This window comes from Sander lucioperca, chromosome 16 (assembly GCF_008315115.2).
Source record: "Sander lucioperca isolate FBNREF2018 chromosome 16, SLUC_FBN_1.2, whole genome shotgun sequence".
Lineage (NCBI taxonomy): Eukaryota > Metazoa > Chordata > Actinopteri > Perciformes > Percidae > Sander > Sander lucioperca.
In genome coordinates this window covers 32,002,785-32,022,935 of record NC_050188.1, presented here as the reverse complement: position 1 = coordinate 32,022,935, position 20,151 = coordinate 32,002,785, and the positions used below count along the sequence as shown (strand labels likewise).

General features: G+C 47.1%; 2 protein-coding genes across 2 annotated transcripts; one reads left to right on the top strand and one right to left on the bottom strand.

Moving 5' to 3' along the window:
* Positions 1-5,375: 5,375 nt before the first annotated feature.
* Positions 5,376-6,775, top strand: LOC116062722 (gastrula zinc finger protein XlCGF17.1-like). Its single transcript, XM_031317363.2, has one exon. It carries the CDS (start codon positions 5,487-5,489, stop codon positions 6,615-6,617), a length of 1,131 nt encoding a protein of 376 aa, XP_031173223.2. The 5' UTR covers positions 5,376-5,486; the 3' UTR covers positions 6,618-6,775.
* A 4,850-nt stretch (positions 6,776-11,625) lies between these two features.
* Positions 11,626-12,842, bottom strand: LOC118493289. The gene is made up of 2 exons (XM_035992794.1): positions 11,969-12,842; positions 11,626-11,817 (listed from the first exon to the last, which is right to left on the bottom strand). Exons 1-2 carry the CDS (start codon positions 12,806-12,808, stop codon positions 11,740-11,742), a joined length of 918 nt encoding a protein of 305 aa, XP_035848687.1. The 5' UTR covers positions 12,809-12,842; the 3' UTR covers positions 11,626-11,739.
* Between the last annotated feature and the right edge of the window lie 7,309 nt (positions 12,843-20,151).

The window sequence follows — 20,151 nt, the reverse complement described above, 5'->3', positions numbered from 1 at the left end:
TTAAGTTGCAATAAAAACAGACATCCATGTCATTTACCTAGCATAATGTCAACATTGTCTATAATACTACAGTCTTACTATAACTAGAAAGGTACAGCTAAACTAGAATTAGCATGAGGAAGCCACGTGGTGATTAGGTTAGCTCTGCATCAACAAAAGTTTCACCAAAACACAGTGAAAGACTCAAATAATGTCCAGATCAGACAAAACTGAATGGTTTTACTCAGTTCATCGGCGACACACACAACTTAAACCATTTGAATGCAGTAAAGTCCACTTCACACTCTGTTATTCTGACAAGTCTCTTGTTATGTGGTGTGATGGTGCAGTGGATATGACACATGCCTTTGTTTTGGGACATCTGGGTTCGATTCCCACTGCGATACATCAACCAATGTGTCCCTGACCAAGACACTTAATCCCTAGTTGCTCCAGAGGTGTGCGACCTCTGATATATAGCAATTGTAAGTCGCTTTGGATAAAAGCATCAGCTAAATGACATGTAATGTTATGCCTCTTAATTACTGACTGCACCACTTTGTGCTCAATAGCATAGTTGCATTATTTCACCACAAGAGGGTCCTAATATTTCAGTCAACAGCCTTTCCAACAGTTGCCAAGGCTGAAAAGGAAAACTAGTAGTGTAGATGTAACTGACTGAACAACCAGTATTTCTTTTTAACAATCATAATTCAGGTGATAAGATAATTAAGATAATTCCACAAAATTTCTCTGTATGTGTTTCCTGCAGATGTCGAAAAGCTGTTGGTTGTTAAAGAAGAGGTTCCCTCTGAGCAGCAGGAGTGTAGCTCCAGTGTGGACCAGCAGGAGCCAGAGCCCCCCCCAAACATTAAAGAGGAACAGGAGGAACTGTGGAGCAGTCAGGAGGGAGAGCAGCTTCAAGGGCTGGAGGAGGCTGATATCACCAAGTTCCCATTCACTCCTGTCCCTGTGAAGAGTGAAGATGATGAAGAGGAAGCTCAGTCCTCACAGCTTCATCAAAGACAGACTCAACACATGGAAACAGAAGCTGATGGAGAGGACTGTGGAGGACCAGAACCAGCCAGTAACTCACATCCACCTCCACTTTTACAACCAAAGACTGAACACCAGACTGGAGACTCTTCTGATCCTGAGACTGATGACAGTGCTGATTGGAAGGAGACCAGAGAACCTCAGTCAGCTTTAAACTCTCTGAAACATGATTCAAGATGTAAAAAAACATTCAGCTGCTCTGAGTGTGGGAAACGATTTAACCGTGAGTTATATCTGAAGAATCACATGAGAACTCACACAGGAGAAAAGCCTTTCAGCTGCTCTGTTTGTAAAAAAATGTTTACACGGAGTGAAAATTTACGGGCACACATGATAATCCACACAAGGGAGAAAACATGCAGCTGCTCTGATTGTGGGAAAAGATTTAGCTTGAAGTCATTTCTGAAGAGACACATGAGAACTCACACAGGAGAAAAACCTTTCAGCTGCTCAGTCTGTAAGAAATCTTTTACACAGAGAGGACATTTACGGTCACACATGGTAGTCCACACAGGAGAGAAAAGATTCAGCTGCAGTGTTTGTAACAGAAGATTTGCCTGGCGTTCTGATGTCAATAGACATACATGTCTTGGTCCGATGGAAACAGAAGATGATGGAGAGGACCGTGGAGGACCAGAACCAGCCAGGAACTCACATCCACCTCCAGTTTTACAACCAGAGACTGAAGACCAGACTGGAGATTTTTCTGATCCTGAGACACACATTAAAGAGGAACAGGAGGAACTGTGGAGCAGTCAGGAGGGAGAGCAGCTTCAAGGGCTGGAGGAGGCTGATATCACCAAGTTCCCATTCACTCCTGACCCTGTGAAGAGTGAAGATGATGAAGAGAAAGGTAGGAACAACGTAGACGTGTTTATTTAATGTGTTTTTAGGGGAAGGGAGAAACACTGCAAAAGTGTAGGGCGTTCCCCCTCTGAGTGGATTAGTCAACTAATCAGTCGATTTTAACAAGTTGTATTGGTGTCTAAACTTAACTGTCTTCGCTGCATGACGCTCACCTTTTGTCGGCTAAACTTAAATGTAACGGCCTCTAAGAGGACTGTCACCTCCCGGTGCTCAGTACCCGGCGTCACGGGACCAGCCGGTGGTCGCTTATTTCATGTCGTATGATACGATCAAAGAATGCGTTGTCCAATCTGTGTGGGTTATATATATATATAATATGCTATATTACACTCTATAGGTTTCCAACAAGTAACAGAGTCAGGACTAAGTCAATCTCATAATGCTCTCAAGGCAAATGACCCAAATAATGATATGTTATGTTTAAAATTATGAATTAAAAGTCCACTCTCTGATTTGTGATGTTGGAGAGTTGTCAGCTTTATGCACGGTTGTTTTCCCACCCCAAATACATTTTGTCCCAGTAATCAGTTGGAGGTGGAAAAGGTAACATGGAGAAGAAGATAATTTGTGGTAGTATGTCCATCTTAACTATTGACACCTGAACTTGTAGTGATTTTGGGAGTTAAGACCATCAATCAAGATCAGGTTCAATTAAATTATAGATCATAGATGTCCTGGAAGTTTTTATTAGCAATACTAATTAATGAGGGCAATATATCCACCCCCAAGTAGCCTATATTCTCGACGTTCCACTTACGGGATTGCTCCGGTGCTGAAGGAAATTCTGCAGGATGTCCCCTCATTTAGCCCAGATATCCGTCCCCTTCCTCTTTCTTTGTGTTGACGTTCTAAACTCAGGTGGATTTATGAGGACTATGGTCCTCAGATCTCTGCAGGGTAAATCCAGACTAGCTAGACTATCTGTCCAATCTGAGTTTTCTGTTGCACGACAAAAACTAATTTTGACCGTACACATGTTCCACCAAAACAAGTTCCTTCTCGAGGGACCCTGGCTCCGTCCGGCGCTTAGCACCGCCCAAGATGATTGTGATTGGTTTAAAGAAATGCCAATAAACCAGAGCATGTTTGTCTCCCATCCTGGAATGCTGTGTGGACTAGCTAGACCTTCCTCCGCAGCGCTGTGGAGGAAGGTCTGGCAAAGCGAGACTAATCCCCAATTGCTTACATTGTTTGACAATAGGAATAAGTTGGAGTAATGAGCTAGGGTCCAGTTTTGAATTTAATGGAAATATTGATGATTTTGTTGAGTTAAGTTTTATAACAGGACAGGGAACTGTATTCTGCAAAAGTATCTAAAATATGAGGTACTGAAGTGGCAGCTTTGTTTAAGTATAACAAAATATCATTAGCATTAGGGCTGGGGCTATTCATCAACGTCATTGATTACAAAAATATGTTGATTTGCATAACTTGCGTCGGAATAGAGGAAGATGGCAGCCCCCATAAAGGCCCTGACACACCAAGCCGACGGCCAGGTACTAGTGACGATGACGGCCGACTGTCGTGTCGCCTCACGTCAGCACTCGTCGGCGGTCGTTTTGGCCAAAAAGAATAGCACTTTTAACATACGGCAGAGACTACAGCTGACGGCCAAGTACAACGTAAGTTCTGCGCACGCAGTACAAAAACCGGATAACGTTGCTAACAAACAGCTATGCTCAAGCAGCATACAGAGCCTATGGTCCCTTTGCTTCACTCCCCGCCAGGAAGACAGCAGTAACCGGGAGATGGCTAACCAGACTGTGCCTCTACTGTTTGGTCATTCGTTCTCTCGGCAAAGAAGTCTCCTGATATGGGAGCGAAGCGGAACTACCAAACTTTCGGCTGCTGTCTCGTTCGCTAACCTTAGCTTGCTAAATTCACCCACCCAAATTGCCTTCATCATACACTGTTTTCAGAAAATTAGCCAAACAAAATTGTCACTTATCTGGCGATGGCAATGTGCTTCCCTTCCTTTTGACAACAGCGTGTGAATTAACCATTAGCTAGATAGTACTAATGTAGAGGCTGGGCATCTGGCTGGTAAGCTAGCTAGCTTGCTTGCTAGGGGGCTAATTGTTTAGCGATGCAGAGAGAGAGAGGTCTATTAAGGTCTTTATATTAAACATCACGATATAGGATATTAGTTTATTAACGTTAGTTTATTTTTTAATATGTAGGTATGTAGAGATCTTTTAAAAGACATGTTATTGTTGCAATAAATATACCTCCACAAGTAGTTATGTAGCCTAGCTAGAAGAAAGATACAAAAGAATTACTCGCTTAAAAACCCTCTCTCAAGCTGGCAGACAGGGTAGGGCGTAAGATTAACAGCCCTGACCAGCTGACAGCTAATGGGAGGGGGTGAATTACTAGCCCGTCTCACTATCATTCCATCTGACCTCTGACCTCCAAATCCAGGACCAAAATGGGAGGTAGAGAAAAACCAGTCTCTGCACTTTAGGAAAACACAACAACATAAAGTTTGGTTATCAGGATCCATACATCAATATAGGGGTAAAGAGTTCATGCTGCTAAAAACAAAAAAAACAAGTCAATAGTAAGGTATGTTAAAAGAGAAATATGTGATTTCCTATTACAGGACATAATGTGCAAAAATAGTTACTCCAATAGTTCAAACCTGTTATGTATTTTTTAGAAGGAACATTTAAATGTCATTTTTGACCAGTTTTGACAGCTCTGTGATTGATCAGATGAGATGAAAAATGAAGGCGGCCTTGTGTGTGCCGGTCACAGTCATTTGAACATTAATAATAAAATATTGAAATATTAATGACATTTTTTTATATTCATTTTGGGTTAATTGTTATACTTATCAAGTAATAATAAGAATGTCTTTAGAATAATATGCAAATTAATTGCTAGATTAATCGACTAATCAAAAAAATTATTGTTAGATTAATTAATGACAATAATAATCGTTAGGGAAAGCCCTAATCAGCATACATTTAAGTTCTCTTTGAAAGACACGAACACCATGAAGCTGGTGGCTGAGGCGATGCAGCTCAAGGTTGATGGTTGATTGATCGTAACTGTTCAAATTTTGATCCCCTGAAATCATATATATGTTCAGGCTCAGTGTTGTAATGCTCATTTTAATGCAGATGATAGCATTCTGTTCACCACAAACCAGCCAGGCCTTCTCCAGGTTACAGTCCGCTTTCAATGACCTCCAGACCTTCCTGCTAAGTTTAAATCTTGTTCTCACCACTGTCAGTTACACTGATGATTGTTCCTAAATGGAGGCAAGTTGTTGAATGGTGCAGTTGTCTTGGTTTTGTCTGACATTCCAGTTTTCCTCAGTGTTTCCTGCAGATGTGCAGCAGCTGTCGGTGGTTAAAGAAGAGGTTCCCCCTGAGCAGCAGGAGTGTAGCTCCAGTGTGGACCAGCAGGAGCCAAAGCCCCCCCCACACATTAAAGAGGAACAGAAGGAACTGTGGAGCAGTCAGGAGGGAGAGCAGCTTCAAGGGCTGGAGGAGGCTGATATCACCAAGTTCCCATTCACTCCTGTCCCTGTGAAGAGTGAGGATGATAAAGAGAAAGCACAGCTTCCTCATCATCACATGGAAACAGAAGCTGATGGAGAGGACTGTGTAGGACCAGAACCAGCCAGGAACGCTCATACACATCCACTTTACCAACCAGAGACTGAAGACCAGACTGGAGACTCTTCAGATCCTGAGACTGATGACAGTGCTGATTGGAAGGAGACCAGAGAACCTCAGTCAGCTTTACACTCTATGAAACACGATTCAACATGTAAGAAATTTAGCTGCTCTGAGTGTGGGAAAAGATTTGGCTTCAAGTCAGATCTGAAGAAACACATGAGAACTCACACAGGAGAGAAGCCTTTTAGCTGCCCTGAGTGTGGTAAGGCTTTCTCTGGTAGTGCAAACCTGAAGAAACACATGAGAACTCACACAGGAGAGAAGCCTTTTAGCTGCCCTGAGTGTGGTAAGGCTTTCTCTGATAATGGAAACCTGAAAAAACACATGAGAACTCACACAGGAGAGAAGACTTTTAGCTGCTCTGAATGTGATAAAGCTTTCTCTGATAGTGGAAACCTGAAGAAACACATGATAACTCACACAGGAGAAAAACCTTTCAGCTGCTCAGTCTGTGAGAAATCTTTTACACGGAGTGGAGATTTACAGAAACACATGAGAATCCACACAGGGGAAAAAAGATTCAGCTGCTCTGAGTGTGATAAAGCTTTCACTGAACGTGGACACCTGAAGAGACACATGATGACTCACACAGGAGAAAAACCTTTCAGCTGCTCACTCTGTAAGAAATCTTTTATACAGAGTGGAGATTTACAGAACCACATGGTAGTCCACACCGGAGAAAAAAGATTCAGCTGCAGTGTTTGTAATAAATCTTTTAGCCACAGTGGAAGTTTACGGTCACACAGGAGAACTCACACAGGAGAAAAACCTTTCATCTGCTCAGTCTGTAAGAAATCTTTTACACACAGTGAAAATTTACGGTCACACATGAGAACTCACACAGGAGAAAAACCTTTCAGCTGCTCTGAGTGTGATAAAGCTTTCACCGAAAGTCACAACCTAAAGAAACACATGGTAGTCCACACAGGAGAGAAAAGATTCAGCTGCAGTGTTTGTAACAAAAGATTTGCCTGGGGTTCTCATGTCAAAAGACATAAATGTGTTGGTCAGATGGAAACAAGCTGATGGAGAGGACTGTGGAGGACCAGAACCAGCCAGGAACTCACATCCACTTTTACAACCAGAGCCTGAAGACCAGACTGGAGACTCTTCTGATCCTGAGACTGGTGACATGGAATAACATTTGTGCCTTTAAGTCCATGCAAAACCTCTCAAGTATCAAACAAAAATCTTTGTGTATCAACATCTAGATAGAAGACATTATATTGTGTGGTAGGAAAAAGTACACTCTTATTTTAAATATTTTATTAGATATTGTTTTGTCTTGTAATCAGACAAATGTAACCATCCGATATTTTAGAGGGCCCACACATATATTCACTTCTTTCTAAGTAACGTATGTTTAGCAAGACTCACTATTAATCATGTATCAATATGGGAGATTATTCAATACACATTGGGTTCATGTTTTAATTTTGTGTATCATGTTTAAGGACAATTTAGGCCCAGCTGTCTCAGAGAGGAGACTTTTCTCTCTGTGTCAGGGAGACAGGAAGTGCAGGTTGAAAGCTATCTTTAGTTTAAACAAGGGAGATGTGAGGGAGGTAGCATAGGGAAGTTAGTCTAGCAAGGTGTTTCCTGTCAGGGAGCGGAGGAGTTTTCTCTTTGAAGCATAAAATATCACCAGTTCAGGTCCATCTAAAGATGTAACGAACATGATGTAACTGTGGGCGTGAATGTGTCCAACTGACACCGCCCAAAACGCTGTATAAGAAGAGAGTCATATGAAAGTTAGATTCAGTTGTCTATTTGACTGACTATCACCGGTGGTCAGTTAATGTGTCCGAGGCAGTTCGGTTTGTTTGTTAAAATGTAACAAATAAATCCGCATGGAGTGAATATCAACAGTCTCTGGAGTCTTCATGGTGTCCTCGCATAGAAATAAAATGGATAGAAAGGCCATTGAACTGTTTGCCGTGGTCATTTGATGGGTACACAACAAAATGGCTCCTGGTGTAGGAATTTTACACACATCTAAAGTGCAATGTTGTGGAAGAACCATTTCCTTCTTTTAACATCCAATATTCAACTTTTTTTTTTTTATATATTTAGCAAACTAAACTTCTGTATGTATGAAAACAGGGAAAACATGTAATGGCAATAAAATAACAGTAACAGTACCTGCAAACAGCGTGTAGTTCCTTTTTTAGCAAGTTTGCTTTATTTGTCATTGTGCATAAATATGAACAATACCAACGGGCTTATCTGCCAACGTTAGCTACCGACGGTTACCTCGGAACAATCCAGCAAATACCCTAGGGTGCTGTTACCTGAAACAGATGATTTAACATCATCGCTCATTTTACACAAAGTTTAGCAACAAAACTAAACGCTGAGGGAAGATTACTACGTTTTTAATGTTGGTTTTGAACGGTATGCATCCCCGCTAACCTGGAAAGCGTTTTAAACAGTAACGTTAATACAGCGTGTCGGAGGAATACACACAGCGTCTCCTGCAGCGGGGACCGTCACCGCAGCGTTCGCTAACGTTAGCTTCTTGTCTCATCTGGGGTCTGATAAACAGTCAATCCATCAAAGTCAGTGTGCCCAAAGCTATTTTTCGATAAACTGTAGCTGTGAGTGCGGTTTTCGTGTTCCAGTTGTCAGAGGGATGAGAGAGCAGCTGACTGTTCACCTGAGATCAGTAGGGCAGACGGCTCTGCAGAGCCATGTATAATTACGACTTTATGACATTTTATAAACAGCTGATGTAGTGGCGGTGCGTCTGCACGTGTGATGCTGATGTTGCGCGATGTTAATCATGCGACGCATTGATTTGCATTTGTGCAAATGTCAGTGCATTTGACGGGCATATGTCAGACTGACCTGCCGGTCGCCGGTCTTGGCCGGTCACATGAAAATCAGCCAATTCCGCTCACAGGCTGGTCAATCGGTGCATCTCTAGAAGAAATCTCGGGTGGTGAGAAAAACTAACTTTTAGGGAGAAACCTGGGACAGACCCAGGCTCTTGGCAGGCGGTGTCTGCCGGTGCTGGTTGGGGGTGTGATGAACAATGGCAACAATGACCAGAGACAATAGTTGCAGTAGTTCATGGCATAGCAGGGCACTGCAGGGCGTCCCAGGATGCAGCAAGGCACAGCAGAGCATAGCAGGGCATAGCAGGTTGTAGCAGGGCATTGCAGAGCGTAGCAGGGTGTAACAGGGCATAGCAGGACGCGGAGAAGGACCACCGGGACAGCTGCAACCACGATTCAGGTGCCACCCCAATCCAAGGAAACATGCTTGGCAAAAAAAAACACAAGGACTCCAGGGAATAAGCTCCCCAGAGCTAAGTTAGTAACAAGCATTTCTGGGACAAGGATGCACACAGATGGAAAGAGAGAGAAGAGAGAAGCTCAGTGTGTCAAAGGAAGTCCCCCGGCAGGCTCAAACTATAACAGCATAACTAAGAGAGACAGGTTAAGGAGAGGAGCCTGGTCGGGCTAGAACACTCCCCTGCTGGATCGGGCTGTACTGGCCTGCCTCCCTTTACTTTGATTATATCATTGATTATATGGTAGATTAATCTAACGACTATGAAGAGAAGCAGAGAAGAGAAGGGACGCCGTTTCTGTAGCCGGTCTAGGCGAACGCTGCAACTCCTCACTCCCTAACTATATCTGTTGTATAGGACTAGATGTTGATATCCCTCGGTGAATCGTACTTGAGGCACCAATGAGACTCTGTAGGATGGTCAATTGAGTGATGGCACCCTTTGGGTTGTCAAGTGGGCGCCCTGCTTCTTAGGTGTTTCGCTGATAGGCCCACGACACCTCCAGAGGGTTCAGCAGTGAATCCTAGCGTCCCAGGTTCACTCCCTAGATGCCATCAACTCACTTGAAGGCCCAGGCGGAGTCCTTTCTTTTTATCCACAGCCACTGGCTCCCCTTTTCAGCAGCCCTGGAGAGGTCTTTGACTGCCTGACGATGGGCCTTCCCTCGCACTCCCATCTCCCTGAGTAGCCTAGATGTTGAGGTGGCTACGAACCCTCTGCAACCTACTTCCACTGGGCATACCTTCGCCTTCCAGCCTTGTTGTTGCGCGTCGGCTGCAAGTTCAGCGTACCTCAGCCTTTTCCGTTCATAGGCCTCCTCCACTGCACCCTCCCAGGGCACGGTGAGCTCGATGATGTAAACAAGCTTGAGTAAGGCTGACCACAGAACAAGGTCTGGTCACAGGTTGGTAGCTGCGATCTCAGCTGGGAAGCAGAGTTTCTTGTCCAAGTCTGCCAGCAGTTTCCAGTCCCGTGCTCTGTCCAGCCGCCCAGTGTCTGGTCTTACGGTGATGAGGCTGGCTTGACCCTCGCCCTCCCGAACAAATGGTATTGGCCGCCACCGAGATGACGGGGGAGGAAGGGCATTCACACTTGTCCGTCGACTTTCCAGCACTGCTGCAAGACACTTAAGGACCTGGTTGTGCCACCAGATATAACGGCCTTGGGAGAGGCTGGTCTTGCATCCCACTAAGATGTGCTTCAGTGTTGCTGCACTTGGACATAGAGGGCATTTGGGGTCTACGGCATACCACTGGCTTAAGTTTGCGGGGGAAGGCAGGACATCGTAGGCAGCCCTGATGGTAAAGCTCGCCCTGAATGCCTCCATCTCCCACAGCTCGTTCCAGGAGATCTTCCTCTTCTCCACTCCTTTCCATGCCATCCACTGCCCTTGCTTTGCCTGTGCCACAGCTTAGGCGCACCTTCTTGCTTCCTCCTCCCGACGTACCTCCTGGACCACCAGCTTGCATCTTTGAAATGGTGGAGCCTTGCTCCACGCTGGTGTACTGGCCCCAAGGCCAAGACCACTCCTCCCCTCCTGCACTTGGCCCACGATGTCCTTGTGTCTGAGTGCTGCCTTTGCCTGCTCGGTTGCAGCCAATGGAGTCCACTTCCTCCCGGTGGCCAAGATGGGGGCAGCTTGGGCTACAAATGGATCGCTCGAATCCAGTAGCATCATCTCCAGTCTGACTTTGGCACACTTGTACTCCTCTGCCAGGCTGGAAATGGGCAGGTGTAACATCCCTTTGCCGTAAAGCCCAATGCTGCTGAGGCACCTGGGAAGGCCAAGCCACTTCCTTACATATGAGCTAACCAGTCTCTCCAGCTTTTCCACCTTTGAGAGCGGGACTTTATAGAGGGTTAGCGGCCACAGGAGACGTGGAAGTAGTCCATACTGCATGCACCAGAGCTTCAGCTTGCCAGGAAGCAAGGTTCTGTCGATGGTCTCCAGGCCGCTGGCTACCTCCTTCCTGAGCTGTTCTACTTGCTCTTTGTCTTTAAGGGAGGCATCATACCACCGACCTAGGCTCTTCACAGGTTTCTCGGAGACCGTTGGAATGGGTTCCTCGCCTATGTGGAAGCGATGTTCTGACAGCTTCCCCTTAATAATGGAGATGCTTCTGGACTTGCTCGGCTTGATCTTCATCCGAGCCCACTCAATGTTTTCCTGAAGTTTTCTTAGTAGCCGTACAGTGCAGACCTTGGTCGTGGTGAGAGTTGTGAGGTTGTCCATGTAGGCTCTGAGCGGTGGCAGCCTCAGCCCAGGTCTTATTCGCTGTCCGCCAACTGTCCATCGAGAGGCCCGGATGATGACCTCCATGGCCAGGGTGAAGGCCAGCGGGGAGATGGTGCAGCCGGCCATGATTCCCACTTCCATGTGTTGCCATGCTGTTGTGTACTCTGCTGTTGTCACGCAGAGTTGGACATCCTTGAAGTACGCCTTGACAAGGGTTGAGAGAGCTGCTGGGACCCTGAAGTAGTCAAAGGCTGTCCACAGGAGGCTGTGAGGGACTGAGCCAAAGGCGTTCGCGAGATCCAGGAACACCACGTGAAGATTTGTTCCCTCCTTTTTGGCGACCTGGATCTGATGCCAGATGACACTAGCGTGTTCTACACAACCGGAGAAGCCTGAGATGCCTGCTTTCTGGATTGGCGTGTCAATCAGATTGTTTCTTTGCAGGTATCCTGCCAATCTGTGAGCGACCACGCTGAAGAAGATTTTTCCCTCGACGTTTAGAAGGCTGATCTGGTGGAACTGCCCAATCTCTGATGAATCCTTTTCCTTGGGGATAAGAATCCCTCCGGCTCTCCGCCAGGACGTTGGTATCTCCTTCTTTTGCCACACAACTCTCATCAGCTTCCAGAGGAATCGCAGGACGTCCGGTGCGTTTTTGTAGAGCCTGTATGGAACTCCGTTGGGACCTGGAGATGATGCGGCCCTTGCTCTACGCACGGTTTGTTCTACCTCACTCCATCTGGGTAGACTGATATCCAGTCCATGCTCTGGTGGATTGACTGGTGGCATGTCAGGAGGGAGCGTAACTTCTTCCTGGTGTCGGTCATCTGCGCAGGAATTTTTTAGATGTTCTTCCAGGTCGGCCTTTGACACCGAGAGACTTCCGCTCTTCTCCTTTGTGAAGAGACTCTTCACAAATTTGAAGGGATCTTTGTAGAAGCGTGATCTTGTTTGCTCCTTCCTTCTGCGCTTCCTCAGAAGGTTTTCAGCTCTCCTCAGTGTTGCAAGCCTGCTCTGAATCTCTTCCTGCAGCAGGTTTATACCCTCCTTCTCCTCCTCTGTGGCCTTCCTCCATTGCTTCTTCAGCTGCCTCCTCTCCTTGACTAGGCGGTCTATTTCTGTCTGCCTTCTGGATTTGGTGAGGATTGACGGAGTAGCTTGTTTGCCTTCGACCACTCCGAACCGTTCCACCCCATAGGCATAGATAAGATCGCCCATTCTTTCCAACTTCTTCATGGTTGTGCCTCTGATCCCTTCCAGTATGTTGCAGAGATCAGTGTTCCGCTCCTTCCACAGCGTCTTGTCGCAGGCCTTTGGCCACTTGACTAATGGCCTTCGCCCCTGGATCTTCTTCTCTGCAGTTGGTCGTGATGGGTTGGGTTCAGGTTGCTCTCCTGTGCCTTGTTCTTCCTCCTCTGGGGCAGGGGTGTTGATGTCCTGCAGACTGTGGTGTGTGTCCTGCTGCTGAACTTCTGTCGACTGACTCGAGCTGCTTCTCAGAAAGTAGCTGTCGATGCGACTTCCCTGTTGACCCTTCTTTAAGCACCCTTTCTTGCCCTGGTGTATTTTCAGGCCTAGGGTAGAAGTAACCTTTGTCCAACCACATATGCAGTTCTGGAGCTTGCGTCCTGCTGTAGCTGTCGGAGCCTCAGGTAAGCTGATCATCAATCTCGTAGTCTGTTCCATTCCTGTGTTCGTTACCAGGTTGTCTGCCAACGAGCCATCTTCCGCCCCATTCTACTTTTAGAGACTCTAGGAACCACAAGTAACTCTGCATTCTGGGAGCACAGTGCTCTAGTGAGACAATAAAGTATCATGAGCTCTTCAATATATGACGGTGCTTGACCATTTAGAGCTTTGTAGGTCAGGAGAAGGATTTTAAATTCAATCCTGGATTTTACAGGAAGCCAATGCAGAGAAGCTAATACGGCAGAAATATGATCTCTTTTCTTAGTTCTTGTCAGAACACGCGCTGCAGCATTCTGGATCAGCTGGAGAGTCTTAAGGGACTTATTTGGGCAACCAGATAGTAAGGAATTACAGTAGTCCAGCCTGGAAGTAAGGAATGCATGGACTAGTTTTTCCGCATCGTTTTGAGACAGAATGTGCCTAATTTTGGCAATGTTACGAAGATGAAAAAGGCTGTTCTTGAGGTTTGTTTTAAGTGGGCGTTAAAGGATATATCCTGATCAAAAATAACTCCTAGATTTCTGACAGTAGTGCTGGAGGCCAGGGCAATGCCATCCAGGGTAGCTAGATCTTTGGATAATGAGGTTCGGAGGTGTTTAGGGCCCAGCACAATAACTTTAAGTTTTGTTTGAGTTTAACATCAGAAAATTGTAGGTCATCCATGATTTTATATCTTTCATGCATATTTGAAGTTTAGCTAACTGACTGGTTTCATCTGGCTTGATTTATAAGTATAATTGGGTGTCATCCGCATAACATTGAAAGTTAATTGAGTGTTTCCTAATAATATTGCCAAGAGGAAGCATATATAAGGAGAATAGAATTGCTCCAAGCACTGAGCCTTGTGGAAAGCCATGGCTAACTTTAGCGTACCTGGAGGATTTATCATTAACATTAACAAATTGAGATCGATCAGAGAAATAGGACTGAAACTAGCTTAGTGCGATTCCTTTAACGCCAACTAAATGTTCTAGTCTCTGTAAGGGACTGTTTGTTATTTAATTAAGGGGCCACCAGAGGAGTTTTGTGGCCTCTAACCTAAAAAGACGTGACCCTCCCCTCGTCAGTAATAATTTTCCTATGACCCTCCAAAACGATTTGAAAAAAAGGAATGACCCTCCCCTTGTGTGCAAGTTTTCACTTAGCAAAGAAGTACAGATACCATTTGATTTTTACAGCCATGATGTACAGGAGTTAACCTCTGCATTCTCATCTTACACATCCCACTCCTCTGTTATGGTGTGGGGGCCATTTCAGTAGATTTACTCACTAACATTGTTGTGGAAACACAATAAGCATGGAAACTAAATGCACACTTCATGCATTACTGCATTACTTCAAATACTAAGTTACTCCTCTAGTAAACTAGTATTCATATGAAATAAAACAATAAAACATTGAGACCATTCAGCAAAGGACGCTGGGATATAACCAATTCAACACTGGTTGCTGTGGACTTGTCACTAGGCTTCGTCATTGTATATTTTAGCACATAGGTAAAGCTGCCGAAGCTGAACATTATATTCCAAAATACATATGTTTATTTTTAAAGTTTTTAAGTTACATTGTAACAATTTAACAATTCGCCCTTATGAAATCCAATCGCGGCACGGCTGTTTTGGAACTCAATAGACAGACGCTTAAATTCAACTAAAATGTAACAGTGAACAATCAGTGTTGGACCTACAGTCTGTTGAGATGCCTCTCCAAACGCAGAAACCAAGCGCAGTCACACCATAAAATGTTAAGACACATTGAGAAAAAAGATCCGTATTTTGCCGTAATCCAATGACACAAAAAAAAGTAATCCACAGCGATCAGTAGATCCACAAAAAGGTAAATGATACGGTGTATCCAGCAAGGCCGATATGAGCGTCACATACGAGGTCTCTCCACTTCGCCGTTTAAACAAAGTGGAATAAACGTATAAAAGTCCAAATCTACACAAAACCCGCAATCAGTTAGTAAGCTGACATCACATTTATATACATGACATTTAGGAAACCTTTATTGCAAGGTTGGCACGGCAAGATGTCCAGACTAGTGCAACAGTAAGTTTCGTCTTTTTGCGTCCTGCTGCTCCCATCGTTAGCCAGGTAATATTTTTTTACTAAAGCAGTATATGAAATCTGATGTATTACCTATCACCATTTAGTTGTTTTGTGTTATTTAAGATATTTATTTAATATCTGGTCATGCCAGATGTAATTATTCCACTAATTTTTTAAACAATGCAATTACCCGTTTGAGCCACCAGGGGGGCAGTGCTCCTCCTGCCCCCCCCAGCAAACTCCGTGTATGCGGTCAGACCATCTGCTAGGGGGCCGAGACTGAGAGCTACATGGATAAATATGCACCAAACAAGCAAATATGCAACAAGCCACTTTGAAATTTTGCTCTTTTCATGAATAAAAAAGTTGGGTGACCCCCCCACCCAGACTAAAAAATGTTGGATGACCCTCCCCTCAGCAAAATATAAAAAGACATGACCCTCCCCTATTTTCCTCCGGTGGTCCATTCCATAAATGCCGAACGGTCCCTAAAAGGATGGTATGGTCAATAGTGTCGAAGGCAGCACTAAGATCTAGTAAGACAAGTACAGAGACAAGTCTTTTGTCAGCAGCAGTTAGAAGGTCATTAGTAATTTTCACCAGTGCCGTCTCTGTGCTATGATGCATTCTAAATCCTGACTGAAAGTGTAGAAAATCACATAACTGATTAGCGACTACCTTTTCAAGGATCTTGGAGAGAAAGGGAAGGTTAGATATAGGTCTATAGTTGGCTAAGACCTCAGGATCGAGGGTGGGTTTTTTCAGTAGAGGTTTTATCACAGCTACTTTGAATGACTGCGGTACATAACCTATTAATAAAGACATAATGATCATATCTAGCAATGAAGTGTTAACCACGGGTAATGCTTCTTTAAGTAGCCTCGTTGGGATGGGGTCTAAGAGACAGGTAGATGGCTTAGCTGACGAGACATTTAACATTAATTGTTGAAAGTTTATAGGATAAAAGCAGTCTAAGTATATGTCAGGTCTTGTTGTTCTTTCTAGCAGTCTTGCGTTTAAAGGTGAAGCGTTAAAAGTTGAGTGCAAAAGGTGATGAATTTTATCTCTAATTGTTTTAATTTTATCATTAAAGAAGCTCATGAAGTCATCACTACTCAGAGCTATAGGAATAGATGGCTCAGTAGAGCTGTGGCTATCTGTCAGCCTGCCTACAGTGCTGAAAAGAAACCTTGGGTTGTTCTTATTTTCTTCTATTAGTGATGAGTAATAGTCTGATCTGGCATTTCTGAGGGCCTTCCTATAGGTTTCAGACTGTCTTGCCAATCTAAACGAGATTCTTCCAGTTTGGTGGAACGCCATTTACTTTCAAGTTTTCGCGACACCTGTTGTGTACTTTTCAAAGAATGAGTGCTTAAGGTCCTTGTTCCACAAAATTAATATTAAATTTACAGATCTGTGAAAACTTTTTAGTGTTTTTGATGAAATCCAAAATGGCGGCCGGATCAATTACGTTGACGTCCAAATTGCCATGTGTCGGCTTTAGGACCTCCCACAGTAAGTTTTAATTCCAAACATATCAAACGTTATAGGCCAAAACCTAATTTTGCTAATTACAGTGCCCCCTATAGGTCTAAGTGTTACGGTTTAGGGATATTTCTGTTACCAGTTTGTTCATTTCTGTTGCCTTTATTGTTTTATTGTGTACGATTCCTGTGTTCTGTGTTGTCAAGTTTCTGTGTTTAGTTGTGATTTTAGGTTTTTGTTAGTGTTCCTGTTTCCTGTTTTATTTTGATAGTCTGTTTTCTGTCCTGTCATGTCTAGTTTTACTTTTTGCCTTTGTTGATTGTCCTGCCCCGCCCTGATGTGTTTCACCTGTCGTGTCACCTGTCCCTCATTTGTTCATTACCTCTTGTATTTAACCCCTGTGTTCCCTTTGTCTCTTGTCAGATCGTTTTGTATTCCCCCGTGTCAGTGTGTGTGTGTCTGCGTCAGTCTCTCCTTTTTCTCCCTGGTATTAGTTTTTGCCTGCAGCTCACAGGACTCCTTGATTGTTTTTTGTTTTTTGAGAAAATAAATCTTTGAGTTTCTACACTGCTCCTGCCTGCCTCTCTCTCTCTGCGTTTGGGTCCTCTACCTTCCGCCATCACAACAGAACGATCTGACCAGCCATGGACTCAGCGGAGAAGCTTCTCCTTAAAAAGAAGGTTTTGGAGTTTGGCTGGACCGTGCAGTGTCTGCGTTGCTCTGCGCCGGACCAGCACCCTCCTCTTCTGAAGAAGCTCACCATCCAGCAGCAGTGGTTGTCGTAGACCATGGGTGAGTCACTTTGTTCCCCAGTTGGAGGCGATTAAGCACTGGCTTAATCACTTTTTTCAAGCCACCTCCAGTGACTCACCCACCAGCCTGCTTCCTACCCAGTCAGCGTATGCCCCCAACCACCAGCTGTCCTATGAGGGTACCCGCCTGGCGGTTTTCTCTGGGACACGCGGAGGTCGCAGACGGGGAAGAGGAAAACATGGCTCCCGTCACAACGCCTCGCTCCTCACCCCAGAGTCCTCGTTCCCTAGTGTCCCTGAGCTGACGTGCATCTCTTCTGTTCCCGAGCTGACGTGCAACCCTTCTGTTCCCGGGCTGGCGTGCAGCTCTCCTGACTCCGAGCTGGCGTGCAGCTCCTCTGACCCCGAGCTGGCGTGCAGCTCCTCTGACCCCGAGCTGGCGTGCAGCTCCTCTGACCCCGAGCTGGCGTGCAGCTCCCCTGACTCCGAGCTGGCGTGCAGCTCTCCTGACCCCGAGCTAGTTAGCAGCCCACCTGAATCCGAGCTGGCTAGCAACCTCCCTGAGCCCCGGCTAGCTAGCGATCCCCCTGAGCCCCTGCTAGCTAGCGATCCCCCTGAGCCCCTGCTAGCTAGCATTTCCCCAGAATCCAGGCTAGCTAGCAGTCTTCCTGATTCCCGGCTAGCTAGCAGCCTCTCAACTTCCCCGCTAGCTAGCAACCTCCTTGAATCCGGGCTAGCTAGCAACCTCCCTGAGCCTCGGTTAGCTAGCAACCTCCCTAAATCTAAGATAGCTAGCAACCCCCCTGAATCCAGGCTAGCTAGTAGCCTTCCCGAGCCCCGGCTAGCTAGCAACTTCCCTGAGCCCCGGCTAGCTAGTGATCCCCCTGAGTCCCTGCTAGCTAGCGATCCCCCTGAGCCCCTGCTAGCTAGCATTTCCCCAGAATCCAGGCTAGCTAGCAGTCTTCCTGATTCCCGGCTAGCTAGCAGCCTCTCAACTTCCCCGCTAGCTAGCAACCTCCTTGAATCCGGGCTAGCTAGCAACCTCCCTGAGCCTCGGTTAGCTAGCAACCTCCCTAAATCCAGGCTAGCTAGCAACCCCCCTGAATCCAGGCTAGCTAGTAGCCTTCCCGAGCCCCGGCTAGCTAGCAACCTCCCTGAGCCCCGGCTAGCTAGCGATCCCCCTGAGTCCCTGCTAGCTAGCGATTCCCCTGAGCCCCTGCTAGCTAGCGATCCCCCTGAGCCCATGCTAGCTAGCATTTCCCCAGAATCCAGGCTAGCTAGCAGTCTTCCTGATTCCCGGCTAGCTAGCAGCCTCTCAACTTCCCCGCTAGCTAGCAACCTCCTTGAATCCGGGCTAGCTAGCAACCTCCCTGAGCCTCGGTTAGCTAGCAACCTCCCTAAATCCAGGCTAGCTAGCAAACCCCCTGAATCCAGGCTAGCTAGTAGCCTTCCCGAGCCCTGGCTAGCTAGCAGCCCTCTTGAATCCAGGCTAGCTAACAGCCTTCCCGAGCCCCGGCTAGCTAGCAACCTCCCTGAGCCCCAGCTAGCTAGCAACCCCCCTGATTCCCTGCTAGCTAGCATCTCCCCTGAATCCAGGCTAGCTAGCAGCCTCTCTGAGTCCCGGCTAGCTAGTAGCCTTCCTGAGCCCCGGCTAGTTAGCAGCCCCTCTGAGTCCAGGCTAGCTAGCACTCTCCCAGATCCCAGGCTAGCTAGCCGCCCCCCTGAATTTAGGCTGGCTAGCAGCCTCTCAGAGCCCCAGCTAGCTAGCAACCTCCCGGAATCCTGGCCACCTAGTAACCCCCCTGACTCCAGGCTTGCTAGCAGCCTTCCTAGTGTCCCCGAGCTTCCTAGTGTCCCCAAGCTGCCCAGTGTCCCAGCACTGCTTAGTGTCCCCGAGCTTCCTAGTGTCCCCAAGCTGCCCAGTGTCCCAGCACTGCCCAGTGTCCCAGCACTGCCCAGTGTCCCCGAGCTTCCTAGTGTCCCCGAGCTTCCTAGTGTCCCCAAGCTGCCCAGTGTCCCAGCACTGCCCAGCGTCCCCGAGTTTCCTAGTGTCCCTGAGCTTCCTAGTGTCCCCAAGCTGCCCAGTGTCCCAGCACTGCCCAGCTCCCCCGAGCCTCCTAGTGTCCCCGAGCTTCCTAGCGTTCCCGAGAGTTTCCTAGAGTTTCCTAGTGTCCCCGAGTTTCCTAGTGTCCCCGAGTTTCCTAGTGTCCCCGAGTTTCCTAGAGTTCCCGAGTTTCCTAGAGTTCCTGAGTTTCCTAGAGTTCCTGAGTTCCCTAGTGTCCCAAGGCTGTCCTTTATCCTTGATCCCTGGCTGACTAGCAGCTTTCCTGATCCCCGGCTGACTAGCAGCTTTCCTGATCCCCGGCTGGCTAGCAGCCTCCCTGAATCCAGGTTAGCTAGCAGCCTCCCTAGTCCCCGGCTGGCTAGCCACCCTCCTGAATCCTGGCTGGTGTCCAGCCCCTCTGAACTTGCTATAGCCGCCCCTGAGACCGCCCCTGAGACTTTGCCGGTCCCCGGCACCCCTGTGACCGCCCCTGAGATCGCCCTTGAGACCACCCCTAGGACTTTTCCTTTGTTCTGCCCCCCTGAGACTTTGCCCGTGGTGGTCAGGCCGACTCCTGCCCCTCGTGTCCTGTCGGCGGTCAGGCCGACTCCTGCCCCTCGTGTCCTGTCGGCGGTCAGGCCCACTCCTGCCCCTCGTGTCCTGTCGGCGGTCAGGCCCACTCCTGCCCCTCGTGTCCTGTCGGCGGTCAGGCCCACTCCTGCCCCTCGTGTCCTGTCGGCGGTCAGGCCGACTCCTGCCCCTCGTGTCCTGTCGGCGGTCAGGCCGACTCCTGCCCCTCGTGTCCTGTCGGCGGTCAGGCCCACTCCTGCCCCTCGTGCCCTGTCGGCGGTCAGGCCCACTCCTGCCCCTCGTGCCCGGTTGGCACCCCAGTCAACCTCTGCCCCGGTTGCCTGGCCACCTGACTCCGGCCCAGATGACCCGCCGCCTGACTCCGGCCCAGCTGACCCGTCGTCTGACTCCAGTCCAGCTGACCCGTCGCCAGGCCCC